Consider the following 14,810-nt stretch of genomic DNA (forward strand, 5'->3'; position numbering starts at 1 on the left):
TGATCAATCAAGTAATCGAGAGAGAGACAGAGACAGAGACAGAGAGACAAAGAGAAGCAGAGAAAGAGAGAGAGAGAGAGAGAGAGAGAGAGAGACAGACAGACAGACAGACAGACAGACAGACAGACAGACAGAGAAAGACAGAGACAGAGAGAGAGAGACAGAGAGACAGAGACAGAGAGACAAAGAGAAGCAGAGAGACAGAGAGAGAGGATGAAGAGAGAGAGAGAGAGACAGAGAGAGAAAGACAGAGACAGAGAGAGAGACAGAGACAGAGAGAGAGAGAGACAGAGAGACAGAGACAGAGAGACAAAGAGAAGCAGAGAGACAGAGAGAGAGGATGAAGAGAGAGAGAGAAAGACAGAGAGAGAGAGACAGAGACGGAGACAGAGACGGAGACAGAGAGAGAGAACAGGGACAGGCAGAGACAAAGGGAAGTACTAGGTAGGGTCTTAGTTGTTGAGAAGCCTGGGAAAGACCTTAAGCTGGCAGTGAAATTCAAGCTGGTCCTCAAAGGAAGCCAGGCAATCTCTGAGGCAGAGAAGATTCTTCTTCTTCACGGCCAGTTAGCTCTGCCCCACAGAGGAATGGGCTGCTTCAAGGTCCAGTGGGCTCCGTTTCACCAAAGGCCTTTAAGTGAAGGCCAGATGAGGGGAATCCCCTTCGGAGAGGGCCTCAGAGATGCCGTCCCTTTCTCGTTTCCAATGGCATTCCTTGTTATTCCTTGGCCGTGGGTGGTTATATCTGGGCAGTAGGGTGGGAGATCCTTGCAGGCAGCAGTTGTCCGTTTTCAGCTTGCTCTCTCCAGCGTCCATCCCAGCGCCTCGAGAACGCCCTGGGCTTTATCCCTTACTTGTCGACTTGAATCGAACTGAGCTGTGTGAGGCTGAGCTTTGAGAGCCCTCTTGGATTTCGCCTTAAACCTTATTTTACTTATAAGCCTTTACGTCTTGGTTCGAGTCACTAACGCCTCTTTTTCACTTTGTATAAAGTACGAACAATGCAGAGACCCCCACACTGGGCGAAGGGCTGCCTCAGAACTGGCGGGAAATCTCCCAGTCATTTGGGGGTGCTGCCCCAAGGGACCAGCGCCATGTTGTCCTCCGTTCTGTTTTGGGGTGAGGTCTCGCTCGTATGGCATGTGATGGGACCCCCCCAGGGCAGTCCCCTTTCCTAAAACAATTCTTTTTTTCTTTGTCTTTTCCAGAATTTCTACAAAGAGATCGAGAGAGAAGAGATGTACATAAGGTTTGTACGCACAGCCGTGCCCGCCGTTGGTACGATGGCACATCGGTTTAGAAATGGCTTTCTGTAGCAGGCCATTAAGCCCAAGGCTTGATTCCTGCAAGTTTCCCGAGATCCCTGCACACCTGTTGGTGTGAAGCCTGGCCCACGTGTGCCCGGCCCATCTCCTTCTGGGCAGCTTAGAGGAGGGGGGAACTGGCTCTTTGTATCTCTCTGCCCTCTGGGAGAACTTTGGAGGAAAGCATAGAAAGTCTCCCAGCAATCACTGGCTACCTTTTATTTGTCCTGGTATCCCCGGGGTTTGGTAGAGGACCCAGCACACACGAGCCATTTCAGGGGAGATAAAGGTAAACAAAAACAACCCTGCTGATAATAATAACTCACACTTCGAGAGTGCCATCAAATTAGCAGAGCTCGTTCCAGTGTCTGCTCTACACACAGCGTCACTGAACTTGGAGTTGAGAAGACCTGGGTTCGGATCCACTCATAGACACTTCACTGGCTGAATTATCCAAGCAAATCATTTCTCTCTTCTTTGCCGTGTTTTATTACTCCCTAAAACGGGGAGATTGGACTCCCTGACCAATGAGATCTCTTCGAATTCTAAACATGTAATTCTAGAATCCTATGAAGAGGCAGCCAGGCGGCACAGGGGATAAAGGGCCAGGTCTAGAGTCAGGAAGATTCCTCTTTCTGAGTTCAAATCTAGTCTCAGCACTGTATGACCCTGGGCAAGTCACTTAAGCCTCTTTGCCTAGGATCTCATCTGTAAAATGGGGTAGAGAAGGACCTGGCAAACTAACAGTTTTGCCAAGAAAACCCCAAATGGGGTCATGAAGAGTTGGCCACAGCTAAAACGACTTAACAACCACCACCACAAAAATAAATTCTGAAAAACTCACAACTCTGTGCGGAAGATGATTATTTCTACATGTCGGGTCAAAAAACAGAGGCAGGAAAAGGCGATGTGGCTTAGCCAGATTTAGCTCGTGCGTGTCAGAGGTGAGACGTAAACCCGAGTCCTGCTGACCCCGAGTCCGGCTCACCGCACACTTTGTCTGATGGGTCATCCCGAAGTTCTTCCGAGCCTCGATCCTGTTCAGACGTGCTTTGGAAACCCCCCCCCATTGTAAAGAATGCTCCAGGCTTTGTTTTCCTGGAAAGTCGGGGCGGTGGTTGTTTCTCTCCGTCCAGCCAAAGTCACTTCGGCAGACTTGGAGTTTTCCAGAGGAATTAAACCAGCCCTGAGCTTCGGAAGGAGAACCGAATGGGTCTCTTTCTGCAGAAACTTCGCTTACTCGATGGAACAGCCTCCCCCTCCCCAGCTGCCCCTCTCAGCCAGACCCAGTCGTCTTGGGAGAGCCGGCACTGCTGCCACTGAAGGTTTTTCATTTTCATTGATTTTCAACTCTGGAGAAAACAGAAAATTAAGAAATCACTTGAAAATGGAACTTGCATTGTGTCAGCCTGATTCAATTACACGAGGAAATTGTCTGGAAAAGGTGGGAATGAAGGAGAAGCCAACCATTTTTCAACAAGGCCTCTGGAGAACATCTTGTCCTTCGAGTCATCCTTTCATTGGCTCTGTGGGCTTGACCTTCCCCCTAGAGCCCCCCCAAAAGACCAGAGACACCCCCTCAGTGCGAGTAGGGAGCACAGCACCCCCAGAGCTGCTCTTTCTCTGCCCCTTCTGTTACAGAGCTTTCCTGGCCCTGTGGCGTGGGGATTTTGCCAGAGAGACAGGTGCCTTCCCTGCCATGGAGGGCCCAGCACACCCATCTGGCCACGACATAGATTGTCTGCTGACATTTCTGCCTTCTTTTCCCTTCCAAGGTACCTGTACAAGCTGTGTGATCTGCACAAGGAGTGCGACAACTACACAGAGGCGGCCTACACCCTGCTGCTGCATGCCAAGCTTCTCAAGGTAGGGGCCAGCTCGTGCTGGGGGGACAGATGTGCCCAAAGGTCTCATGGATCGCCAGACTAGAGCCAGAGGGACTCCTCCTCTGACAGAGAAGGAAACTGAGGCCCAGGGGGAAGGGAAATGCTCAAGATCACCCCGGGAGAGAAAAAGTAACAGGACATGGATTCACACACGTGTCCTTGGGCATGAGATCCAGGACTCTTTCTGCCTGTGCAGAATGGCCAAATCCTTTTAAAATGGATTTGCTGTTTTTATTTTTATAGAGTGGCCCCCAGAGGTTCCATTTTGTAAAAATGTTCCTGGTTAAAGGAAATGCTTCCCCCGAGCCCCTGGGAGAGTAGTACAAGCACAGATAGAGCTCTCTGTGAGCCTCTGCCTTTCAAGTGGTCAACACTGGGCTATTCAGGGATGACCCAAAGCATAAGACTCGCACCTTCTTATTCCAGTACTCATGGAGCTTATGGGTGGCGGGACCTGACATCTAGCCATCCCTGTGTGTCTAATGCACCCCCAATGAGCCGATGAGAACCCCATTCCAAATGGCACCTTCCTCATGCATGCTGGAGGCAGAGGACTTGAGTTAAGCCCTGTCTTTGACGAGTGACCTTGGATGAGTCACTTGACTTCTTAGTCCTCACTTTGGTCATTTCTAAGATGAGGGAGGATGGATGTTGCCTCGCCAGATGTAATAAGGGAATTCTAGGATGTAATAAGGGAATATTACAGGGAGGTAATAAGGGGAGTAGGCTATAGGTAGTAGCTGGTTGGAATTGAGGATAGGCACTGTGGATAGGGGTATGTGAATCCTAAGGCAGTAAAGTGGATGAGGAAGGTACAATAGTGAAGGTTGGTAGTTGAGGTGGAAGGAGAAGTAAGGGAATGTCTGAGTTTAGGAAATATCAACACAGAGGTACCAAGAGTTGCAAGGGAGAGAATGAATTAATCCAAGGCAGGCAACAGCAGTAGGGAACCACAGACTGGATACTCAGATTAGAGACAAAACACAGAAGGGAAACAGCCTGAGCCCTTCCAGTAAAGGACACTTTACAGAGCCAGGTTAGAGCCAGCCAAGAACGGCTTGAAACTGACGTGAGGCTTCTAGTCAGTTTCACAGGAAGGGACAAGAGGAAGTATTGAAGTTTCACTTCCTCCAAAATGGAGACCTTCAGCTTCCTCAAACTCCAGAGAGCATGTTATTCCTCTCTCTCCTCCTCTCTCTCTTATCAATCAACTAATGAAGTAGCCAAGAGGTTTTGATTAAAGACAAACGGGGTTTATTGTCTTCTAGGGTAGATTGGGAACGGGTAGAGGATACAAGGTAGCCCTAACAGCCGCTAGAGAAACATCAGGTGGGGGAAGGGAAGCAGGAACCAGCCCACTTCAGCCGGAGAGGGTTTGTAGTCAAAGGGGTAGGAAAGCTGGATACAATGATTCAAGAGGTAAATGTGTAACAAGGGTGAGCCCTATTTGTCTAAACTATCGAGTTTGAAACTAACACTCAAAACTGCTCTCCTTTCCAAACTTCTCAGACATTCAGGTAGGGAAAATGAAGGTGGGAATAAGGTAGGGGAAGGAGATTCAAAGGAATTAGCTAAAATAACAATTTTAAAAGAAAAGCTGCAAAATATAGGCCAGGTTTCCATCTGAAGAAAGAGCTCAGATGGACCCTGATACTCTCCACGAGTTCCCAGGACCAACTGAACTTTTTCCCAAGATTCTAAAACCCTCCTTAACTGACAGAAGAACTCTGCAAAGCAGTTATGGCCCCTCCCTGCACCACACCTCTCACATCTCATGTTGGTCTCACCTGCACTTGCCCTGGTCCAGGCCGTCATCACCTGCCCCCTGGACTCTGGCAGATTGGTGTCCTCCCACTCAGCAGCCCAGGTGGTTTTCCTCAAGCTCAGGTGTGGCCGTGCCAACCCTGCTCTGACCTCTCCTCCCCTCCTTCCTTCTTAGTGTGTTCCACCAGCTTCTTGCCTCGTGGATTGAATCCAAAGGCATCAGCTGGCCTCCTTCTCTATGCATGATCCACATTTCCCACCAGTTACTCTCCCTGAAACCTCTCCATTGAGCCTCCTCCCCCAGGAAACTCATCCCTGAGAAATCGCGTTCTGCTGAAAGACTAGCCAGGCCCCTCTTCCCCTTTCATCCATCCTCTGGCTACGGGCTCCAAGGCCTCTTCAAGGAGAGAACCATCTCCCATCAGCCACGTTGCTTTGGACTTCTTTGGACATCTCCATCAGCATCCACACCGGATGCCCCCTTCTGCAGCTTTCGGTTGTGCGTCATCTCTGAGCCGCATTCGATGGGAAGCTCCTTGAGGGCAGGCACTGGCTCTCTTTTATTTTGTCCTCGTATCCCCAGTGTTTAGTCGAGGGCCTGGCACACAGGCGCCATTTCATAGATATTTCTTGGCTGATGACTGCCATCCTGGCACATTCCTCAGACCCAGTGGCTCCATCTCGATCTGTGTTCTGTCTTTCTCCTTTGGAATATTCTTCTTCTTCTCCTCCTCCTCCTCCTCCTCCTCCTCCTCCTCCCCCCTTTGCAGTCCCTGGCTTCCTTCAAGACTCTTCAGATCCAGCCTTTTCCAGAGACCTTTATCTAGCCTCCCCCAGGTGCCGGTGCATTCCCTTCTGGAGAGTCCCTTCCACTGGCTCTCCATGGGCCTGGTCATGTACCTGCTCTCACCCCTTTGAACAGGATGCTCCTGGAGGACTTTCCCTTTCTTTCCATCCTCAGCACTTGGCTCTAGCACCTCACAGATATTTGAGAAATGCTTGTTAACTGACTCACAAATTGAAAGTTTTCTTAGAAACCTCATGTTGAACATCACCTCAAACAGCCCACATTGCTTATTACCCATTCTGTGCAAACTTACCAATATTTACCTTTTTATGCCCAAAAAACAATGTCTAAGACACAGTAAGTACCTAATCAATGCTTCCTGTCTAAAGGCCTCTTCCTGCTCCATATCCCACGATCTTCCTTGGTGTCTACAATGTTCCTATAAGTCTATAGAGTGTAGGTAATAACAAACATCCTCAGGGGCTGCTAGGCGCCTCAGGAAGTGGAGAGCCAGGCCTAGGGAAATGTGGAAATGGAGGCGTTTATGATGGCACCTCGAGGCCAAGTCATTGCCAGTCAGGATCACAAGAGTTATCCTTAATGATCCATGTAGAGTTTGGAAAGAAACACAGAGATGATTCAATTCATCATGAAGTGCCCCAGTGGCCAGAATCCTAGGACAGAGGCTCTCGATCATCCATGGACTGACAGGTGACAAACAGACCTCAGACTATCCTAGAGAGGATTAAAAGCCACACTCATCCCTATCCACTATCACAGCCAAATTGCTGCCCCAAATTGCCACGTTATAACATAAATTTATAAACTCATAAGAACAAAATGTTAGTAGATGTCATCATCCCAAATACTCATCATTTCCAAACTACAGAAAACAAGTTTTCTATGAATAGAGACAAAACTGAGGACCTCCAAGTCTCCCAGGAAGAGGATGAGGTATAAATCATCCCTTCCTCCTCATCCGCCACAAGGATGCTTTCAGTGAGGATGCTCACTCACCTGCTCATGGAGAGCTCACATCCTTGTGTTAAATCAGTTACAAAAAGGAATAATAACAAGCTAGCATCTTGCCTTGAGATCATTTCTAGTGTGACTCCATCACAAAAAAGAGAAACATAGTAACGGTACCAGAATCAATGATTTTGTAAAGGAGATGGGCATCCTTAGACTGGAATTCTGAGAAGCCCCTTTGTAGTGGGACGGCATGAATGCAACCAACAGAACAGTTATACACAGGGTCATTCCACAAAAGCTAATGTCTGCTCCACCCACACATCCACTCACAGTGCTAGATGGAAAGATTGAAAACGTTTCGGGTCCTACACCCAGCTGCAGAAAGTGCACATAGTAGTTTTTAATGCAAGGATGATGACAGAAAGAAAAGAGGAGCTTCCACAGATTACCTTGAAGGATGTGTTCACGTAAGAAGCCACTTGGAAGAGCTCCTAGAGATCTGGGGAAAGGATTCTATGTTTACAATTTCCTTAATACCAAAATTGATAGAGATTTTATCCGAGTAAAGATAGCAAGAAAAAGCACATGAAGAAGAGATCCAAAACATAAAAGACGTTACTAGAAATTCAAAACATCGGTAATCAGAGATGGAAAGGAAACGTTGAGAGATTAATGCAATACAAGGAATTGATACCAAATGAAACTAAAACTTCTAGAAGTAAGGAGAAAGGCAGGCACCTGGGAGCCCAGCATGAGGAAAATGCCTGTCGTTTGCCATGAGAAACAGAAAGCTTGTACCCATCGGAGAGATGTTCAGACCACAAGCAGAGTCACAATCCAATTTGAAGGGATCCAGAGGCCCTCTTGCCCAGGCCATAGGTGAGTGAGGTCACCTCTGTGGATATCTAGCATGTGTTGAAAGGCCCCCAGTGAAAACAAACCTCCTACCTTCCAGTCACCCCATTCCTATCTGAGCAGCTCTCAGGGTTAGATGAAGTTTAAGTCTACAATTCGATCATCCCCACCCCTGCCTCTTAGTGGCCCCATCCACCGCCATTCCTTCAGCTACTTGAAGGCCACTGTCGTCTGCCTGTTCCCAAGTCTTCTTTTCTCCAGGTTAAGCAGACCCAGTTTTTTCTCATCTGGCATATGGAAAACCCTGACCTTCATCACCCTAGACCACTTCTGCCATGTCAGAGCCAATGGGATCTAGAGGAACTGCACCATTTTTCAGATGTGGACTGACTAGGTCAGAGCCCAGAAGGAAGGTCATCAACCAAGCCAAGTAATACGAGTCTGTCTCCCTAAGATCACACTCACTTTTTTGACCTGTGTCCCCATTCATGAATAAAGAACTGGTAGTCCACTAAAACCCCCAGATCATTTTTGAAAAGAATTGCTATCTAGCATCTCTTCCCTGCCCCCTCCCTACATCTTAATCTTGTGAAATCAACTTTTTAAAGATAAGTAAAATACTTGTTTATTACTTAAATTCCATCTTATTGACTCCAGCTCAGAACTCTAGCCTGTTGAGCCATCTTCCTGCAGATACGTTTCTATAGACTTGTAAGCATGCACTTTTTTTTTTATCTAAGTCATTGATTTTTTTAAAAAGTTAAACAGAATAGGGCTAAACAAGACCTTGGAGGCAATCCTTTGGGGACTTTCCTCTAAATCCATGGCAAGGCATTGGCCATTCCTTGGGCTTGGGCCAAAAGTGACTTGTCTCTGCTTTGACTTTTACTCACTCTCCAATTTTAGAATTGTGCCTGGTCCATAGTAGGAGCTTAATGATATTTATTGATTGACTGACTGTCCATCCTGAGACCTCTTTGTTAGCATTACATTGTTTCTGGAACATCTGTCTCCATCATGGGATGGAAAGGTCTTTCCATGCTTCTTTCTGTTCTTGTCTTTGGGAATTTGTATTGTTTAGTCATTTCAGGCACATCGAATTCTTTGTGACCCCACTTGGGGTCTCTTGGCAAAGATACCAGAGTGATTTGCCATTCCTTTCTCTAGCTCATTTTACAGATGAGGAAACTGAGGCAAAAAGACTAAGTGAGTTGTCCAGAGTCACCCAGGTAGTGAGTGTCTGAGGCCAGATTTGAACTCAGATCCTCCTGACTCCAGGGCTAGCTCTCCATCCACTGTACCAACCAGCTGTTCCTTGGGAATGCAAAAAACTCAAGAATTTCCTACCTCATCCAGATAACTAGAAGGAAATGTAAGCCCCCCGCTCCCCCCCCTTTATAAAGGCACCAAGTGGCCACAGTGGATCGACCCAGTCCCTCCTCCACGTGCCTAGCTCATCGGCACCGGCCCTCATGTAAAAGGGACTCTTCCTTCTGCCAAAGGCTGCCGTCCTCACTGTCTGCTGTGGCTCTTGAGGAATGGAGCGCGAGTGAGCGCCGAGCCAGGTGGGGGATCGCCTCTGACGGCTGCTGCGCAGTGCGCTCCCCTCCCTGCCCCAGCCTGTCACCCCTCAGAGCACCCACGTGCAGGGCGGACATGGGGAGGAAGATAAGGCAAGTCATATTGGCAGAAGCCACATTGGGGGAAGCCGTGGGCCCGGCCCACCTACTCAGAGGAAAGCGGCCCCCTGTGTTTGGGTGTCTCCAGCGTAAGTGGAGGCCAGAAGGTACAGGCTAGAAACCACCTGTTTGTGTGTGTGTGTGTGTGTGTGTGTGTGTGTGTGTGTGTGTCTGCCTGTCTGTCTGTCTGTGTGTCTTTGTCTATGTCTGTGTGTGTGTTTGTTTGTCTGTCTGTATCTGTCTATCTATGTGTCTGTGTCTATGTCTGTGTATGTCTGTCTTGTGTCTGTCTGTCTGTGTGTGTCTGTCTTCCTGTCTGTGTCTGTGTCTGTCTGTGTGTCTGTGTCTATGTCTGTGTGTCTGTCTGTCTGTGTGTCTGTCTATGTGTCTATCTGTCTGTGTGTCTGTCTTTCTGTCTGTGTGTCTGTGTCTTGTCTGTGTGTCTGTCTGTCTTTCTGTCTGTGTGTCTGTGTCTATGTCTGTCTGTGTGTGTGTCTGTATCTGTCTATGTGTCTATCTATCTGTCTTTCTGTCTGTGTGTCTGTGTCTATGTCTGTGTGTGTGTCTGTCCGTGTGTGTGTGTCTGTCTTCCTGTCTGTGTGTGTGTGAGACAGAAGTGTGGACAGTCCTGAGAGCACCTTTCCAACCTAATAGATTAAGGCTAACTGTTGTGAATAATCATAATAACAACATTGGCCCCCGGAGCACATGCTCTGCAGCCCTCTCGTTACTCCTGAGCACACGGAGGCTCAGGGAGGTTAAAAGCTGCCCCTGCAGGATTCCGTGGGAGAGCCCAGGTTCTGACCCAGAGCTCCAGGTCCTTCCCAGTGACTCGGTGCCCGGCGAGACAGGCCCCAGGCGGGCGTCCCTGGAAGGAAGCAAAGAACAAAACTAGTTGGAGGGAATCCAGCTCCCCCCACCCCTGCCTTGCCAGCCTAATGGGATGGAAATGCGGAGCCTCACAAAGGGGCATAATTTATGAAGATCAAGATTTCAGGAGCTGCCTCTGACATCAGCAGGCACCCTGGGAATGCAGGTGGCCTTCACTTACCCGTCTGAATTTCAGTAACAAGCTATTTTGGGGAACATGAAGATCTCTCCGTTACACCAGGGAAATTAAAATGGAATTGACAGCTACTTGGAGAGGCTGTGCGTGTGCGTGTGTGTGTGCGTGTGTGTGTGTGTGTGCGTGTGTCTGTGGTAGGGGCCGGGGCATTGGTCTCCCCCCTCTGCAGTGACAGGCAGCCACTCTCCCGGGCATCGTCACCCCCCATCCGTTGAGCCCAGCACCCTCCCTTTGGGCCCGGTGGCCTTCCGTCACTCCGTGTCTCTGACACCAGGAGGCTTTGTCATTTGTCCTCCCTGGCTTAGCCCAGCTTCCAACGTGGATTTAAAATGTTCATCAGCTGCCTTCAGAGCATGATTTTTATTCTGTTAGGAAGCCCCCAGGCTGAAGAGGCCGCGCCACCCGGAGAGTCCCCTGTCCTGGTGAGGCAGTTCTGCGGGTCAGAGAAACAGAACCTCCCTTCTGCCCCACAGATGCAGCTGGAGCCGTGCCGATGTGTCCTTCCTGTTGGGGTGGAGCTCCAAGCTTTGTCCCCAAATGATTTCTAAGCTACAGAAACCCCTGAATGGAGGCATTTCTCTGTTTTCTCCATTTCCCTCAAGCACGCCCGCTCAGATGGTCAGACCTAGTCTGGAGCAGCCAAAGATACAGGAGAGGCTCCGAGGACCTGGGTTCAACGGCGTGGGGGACCTCAGGCAACCCCTTCCCCATTCGGGCCCCAGTTTCCCCCCGTGATATGAGGGGAGTCTTTGATTCCATCAGCTCACCATCTGGCATCCTCTGACCTGACGTCTCCCCGAGTCTGTTTCTTTGGCTATAAAATGGAGGCGACGAAGCCCGCAGGAGCTGACTCACGGTGGGAAGATTCAGCGACGCCTGCAGCTTTGTATACCCTTCGCTCAGAGCAGGCTGCCGGGGGAGGTGCCCCCTCCTGGAAGGGCTTTAAGCAGAGGTTCCACAGCCTTTGTGGAGCAGGGCCCATTGGGCTCCAGGGGCCCCCCGTCCCAGCTCAGAGGCGCTGGATCCTGTGACGTAGATGGCGTCTCATTATGGAAGTCGGCTGATCCGTGCCGGTGACCCTTGGGGGGGCTGTGAGGAAAGCCCTTTGGGAATGGGCCTTGTGCTTGGAGTCCTCCTCATCATCATCCCCATCCCCATGGTCATCCCCGCACTCGTGCCTCGGTCCAGGCTGTGGCACAAACCCCAGAAAGGGCTCTTTTAGCACGAGATCTGTGGCCTCGAGTGGCATAAGGGCAGAGCTGGATTTCAGTTTGTAGGTGTAAGTCTGGGCTGGTCCGTTGGAGGCACCGAACCTCCCTGCCCTCTGGGAGTTTCTCTTCTATTGGAGGATCTTCTCTCTCTAGAGACATGTTAAAGCCAAAATGCACTTTTGGGTTCCACTCCACTTTAGAGAAAAGAAAAGACCTCAAGAAGGAAAGCAACTTGCCTGCGGCCGTTCGGTGCCTTCTTTCTGCTTGTATTGCCCAGCCCCTGTTCTGGCCCTCACCACCTCCTGCTCTCTAACTAGTTTCCCAGCCTCCAGTTTTTCTCTGACCCAAAGTGTCCTCTGCTCACCAGCCACGGCCATTTTCCAAAAACCTCAGTCTCCCTTCTCCCTCAGTAAACTTCACTGGCTCCCCATTGCCTTGGGGATCACAGAGGAAGTCCTCTAGCATTCAGAGGCCTTCCTACCTTCGCCATCTTCTTTACCATACTCCTCTGCACACACTACCATCGGGGTCCTCTGCTTCATGCATCTCCTTAAATGCAACATTCTCTGCATTTGAACCGGCCGTCCTCTCTCTTGGAAGGCTCTCCCACCTCCCCTCTGCCTCCTCCCACCCTCTCTCCATAAGCTGTTGTCAGCAGGCTGTCTTCCTCTTCCTCGAGGGAACTTCCTCCTCCGGGCCCTCCTCTGTTCCCCTGGTGCCTAGGAAATGCCTAACAAATGGGAACAGAAAGGCCTTTGGGGAAGTGGCCACAAGAGCAAGAAGGGCACAAGCCTTGGGAGCTGGTTGAATGGTCAGACCCAAAGGGTCATCCTTAAGTTGTTGTCTCTTTGGAAGGCCTCTCGTGGATCAGCGTCTGGTTCTGTATTGTTTGACGTTCTTGTCATTGACTGGTTGGGGAGAGAGAGAGAACCGGACTTCCAGATTTCCGTCTGACCCAAAGCTGGCCGGGCTAGCTGACATGTTGGAGAAGTGATTCGCATTCCCAGAGCCCTTAACATGCTAGAACACTGGCCTATATTTTATAAGGCAGAATCTAATAGGAAGGAATCATTGTATAGTCTTACACTGAGGATCGCCAAATCCATTTCACAAGGACAAGATGGTGGAGGCAGAATTAGTCTGACCGTGATTGGGAGGCTGTAGAGCTGACACAGTGGGACCGACAGAGGCTGGTTGGTTCAGTGGGTAGATTCAGAGTCCAAGCTCCTTCTGAATCCTAACTTATGCCTGGCCTTCCTGTCTGCCCCCTTCCCGTTCCTACTAATAATAATAATTTAAACTCTCTCCAAATCCCTTTGTGATGAATTATTCAACCCATATTTTCACTGATGGAAATACTGCAGTCCCAGTTTGGGCCTAGCCCAAGGGCCTCACTCTTTCCCTAATCTGTAGTTTTGTTTTTGAGCAGGCAAATACTTCAGGTTAAAGGCTCACCATTTTTTGAAATGTGTCAAAAGACTCAGGGAACAGAGCTATTGATTGCAAGCCATCATCCCCTCATCTTTCCATCTCCTCCTTCCTCTAGACCGCTGCTTCGGAGTTTGGCCTTTCCGGTTTTAGGACCACAAGCCATCTCCCCGTCAGACACAGCTCAGTGCCACAGTCTTCTCTCTTTCTCTTTCCCCTTCTCTCATCTTTCTTTCCTTCTATGTCTTCCTTCTTTCCTTGCTTCCTTTTCCGTCATTGCTATCACTACCTGCATCCCACTTCTAGCCCTTTTACCCCCACAAAAAGAAGCCATTTAGACAAATCACCTCTTCACACGTCCCTCTCCTTCCACACCCCAAGCTCAGACAATCACATTTTTAAAGGGCACGCGTTGACTTGGTAACATTGTAGGAGACTCATGCCATCTTGTGCCTCATCTCTGCATCCTTCATCTCTTCATACTGTTCTTTTGTTTCAGTGGTCCGAGGAGGCATGTGCTGCCCACCTTACTCAGCGCGATGGGTACCAGGCAACTACCCAAGGTCAACTCAAAGACCAGCTGTACCAAGAAATCATTCACTACTTCGACAAGGGCAAGGTAAATCCCAAAACTCGTTTCTTCTCCCTCTTCTTCCTTCAAGCACAATTGCACACAGAAGTCAAGGAAGTCGAGCCTTTTTCTTAGGGAAACTTTTCTTAGGAGGTTGAAGTCTGCCATCAAATGCGAGTGACTTTGTCCAAGGCAGTCTTCCTGTTCTTTGTATAGGGTTTGAATGCAGAAATCCTCAAAATCATCCCCGATACATTTTTCAGGGCTTAGTGGAAAACAGGAAGAACAAAGCATCAATTTTTGTAAAGGTATTTATGAGGCAAAACTTGGGCTGGTGGTCTCTCATTTGGAGGTCATCCCTGGGTGTTTGTGGTTATCCGAGTCATCTGGCTCTTCATACGTTTTCTGTTGTTCGGGCCAAATGAATCCTTTGGTAGGTAAGAAGATGGTTCACCTGGCAGCTGGCATATTTATTGGGCGCCATACCCAACTGTATACTCTGTCGACTTCGTGGCACACGTCAGTGGCTAATGAATGCTATTGTAGTGGCTGTGGAACTCCAAATGCCCAATGATGCAGAGAGGGAGAGGGATGACTACACTGGTCCTGGTCCTGATCACTCCCCAGAAGAGCAACTGGGGGATGTTGAGTCTGGTGAGACTCTCAGCCAGCCCAGGGGCTCTTGAAAATCTCCACCCCTTGAAAATCTCCCCTTGGAGAATCCAGAGACAACTTGATTGCAATTCAGTTCTGTCCAGGGTCCTGAAGTCACTCCTGAGCAGTAGAAGAGGTAGAGCCTTTTATTGTTGTTGTAATTTTCATTTTTATTCTTGTTATTGATTTCTAACATTTCAGTAGCACTTTAAGGCTTACAAAGCATCACCCAGACATTCTTGCATCAGAGCCTCAACCCTAAGAGATAAGAGCCATAGATATGCTTATTCCTATTTTGCAGAAGAGAAAAGAGATTCTCAGAGACAAGATCTAGAGGACCTTTGACCTTTGAGGTCTTCTAGTCTAATCCCCCTCATTTTAGAGACAGAGACAGGAGGACTTACCCAAACTCACTCAGCTAATCCTCTCACCCAGGTTGTCTTCCTGGTAACAAACCCAGGATTTTACCTAAGATTCAATGACCTCCTCTAATTAGCAGATTCCCCAAGGGCAGATGAACTGGGTTTGTTCCAGTGGCCTGAGAGGGCAGAGTTAGTAATACCCTCTGGGTGGAGAAAAAGCTACAGAGAGGAATGTTGGCTTCATGGAAAGAGGAGCCTCCCAAGAGGGAAGG

The 14,810-nt window shown here is 49.1% G+C and overlaps 1 protein-coding gene across 1 annotated transcript in view; it reads left to right on the forward strand.

The window, feature by feature from the left end:
- The window catches only part of DOCK1 (dedicator of cytokinesis 1), a 424,653-nt gene that overhangs the window by 368,088 nt on the left and 41,755 nt on the right, over positions 1-14,810 (forward strand). Inside the window, exons 40-42 of the mRNA XM_044660351.1 lie at positions 1,208-1,248; positions 3,079-3,169; positions 13,451-13,570. Coding sequence (XP_044516286.1) covers positions 1,208-1,248; positions 3,079-3,169; positions 13,451-13,570 — 252 coding nt within the window. The remainder of the gene's footprint in view (positions 1-1,207; positions 1,249-3,078; positions 3,170-13,450; positions 13,571-14,810) is intronic.

The sequence above is a fragment of the Gracilinanus agilis genome, chromosome 2, assembly GCF_016433145.1.
Source record: "Gracilinanus agilis isolate LMUSP501 chromosome 2, AgileGrace, whole genome shotgun sequence".
Taxonomy (NCBI): Eukaryota; Metazoa; Chordata; class Mammalia; order Didelphimorphia; family Didelphidae; genus Gracilinanus; species Gracilinanus agilis.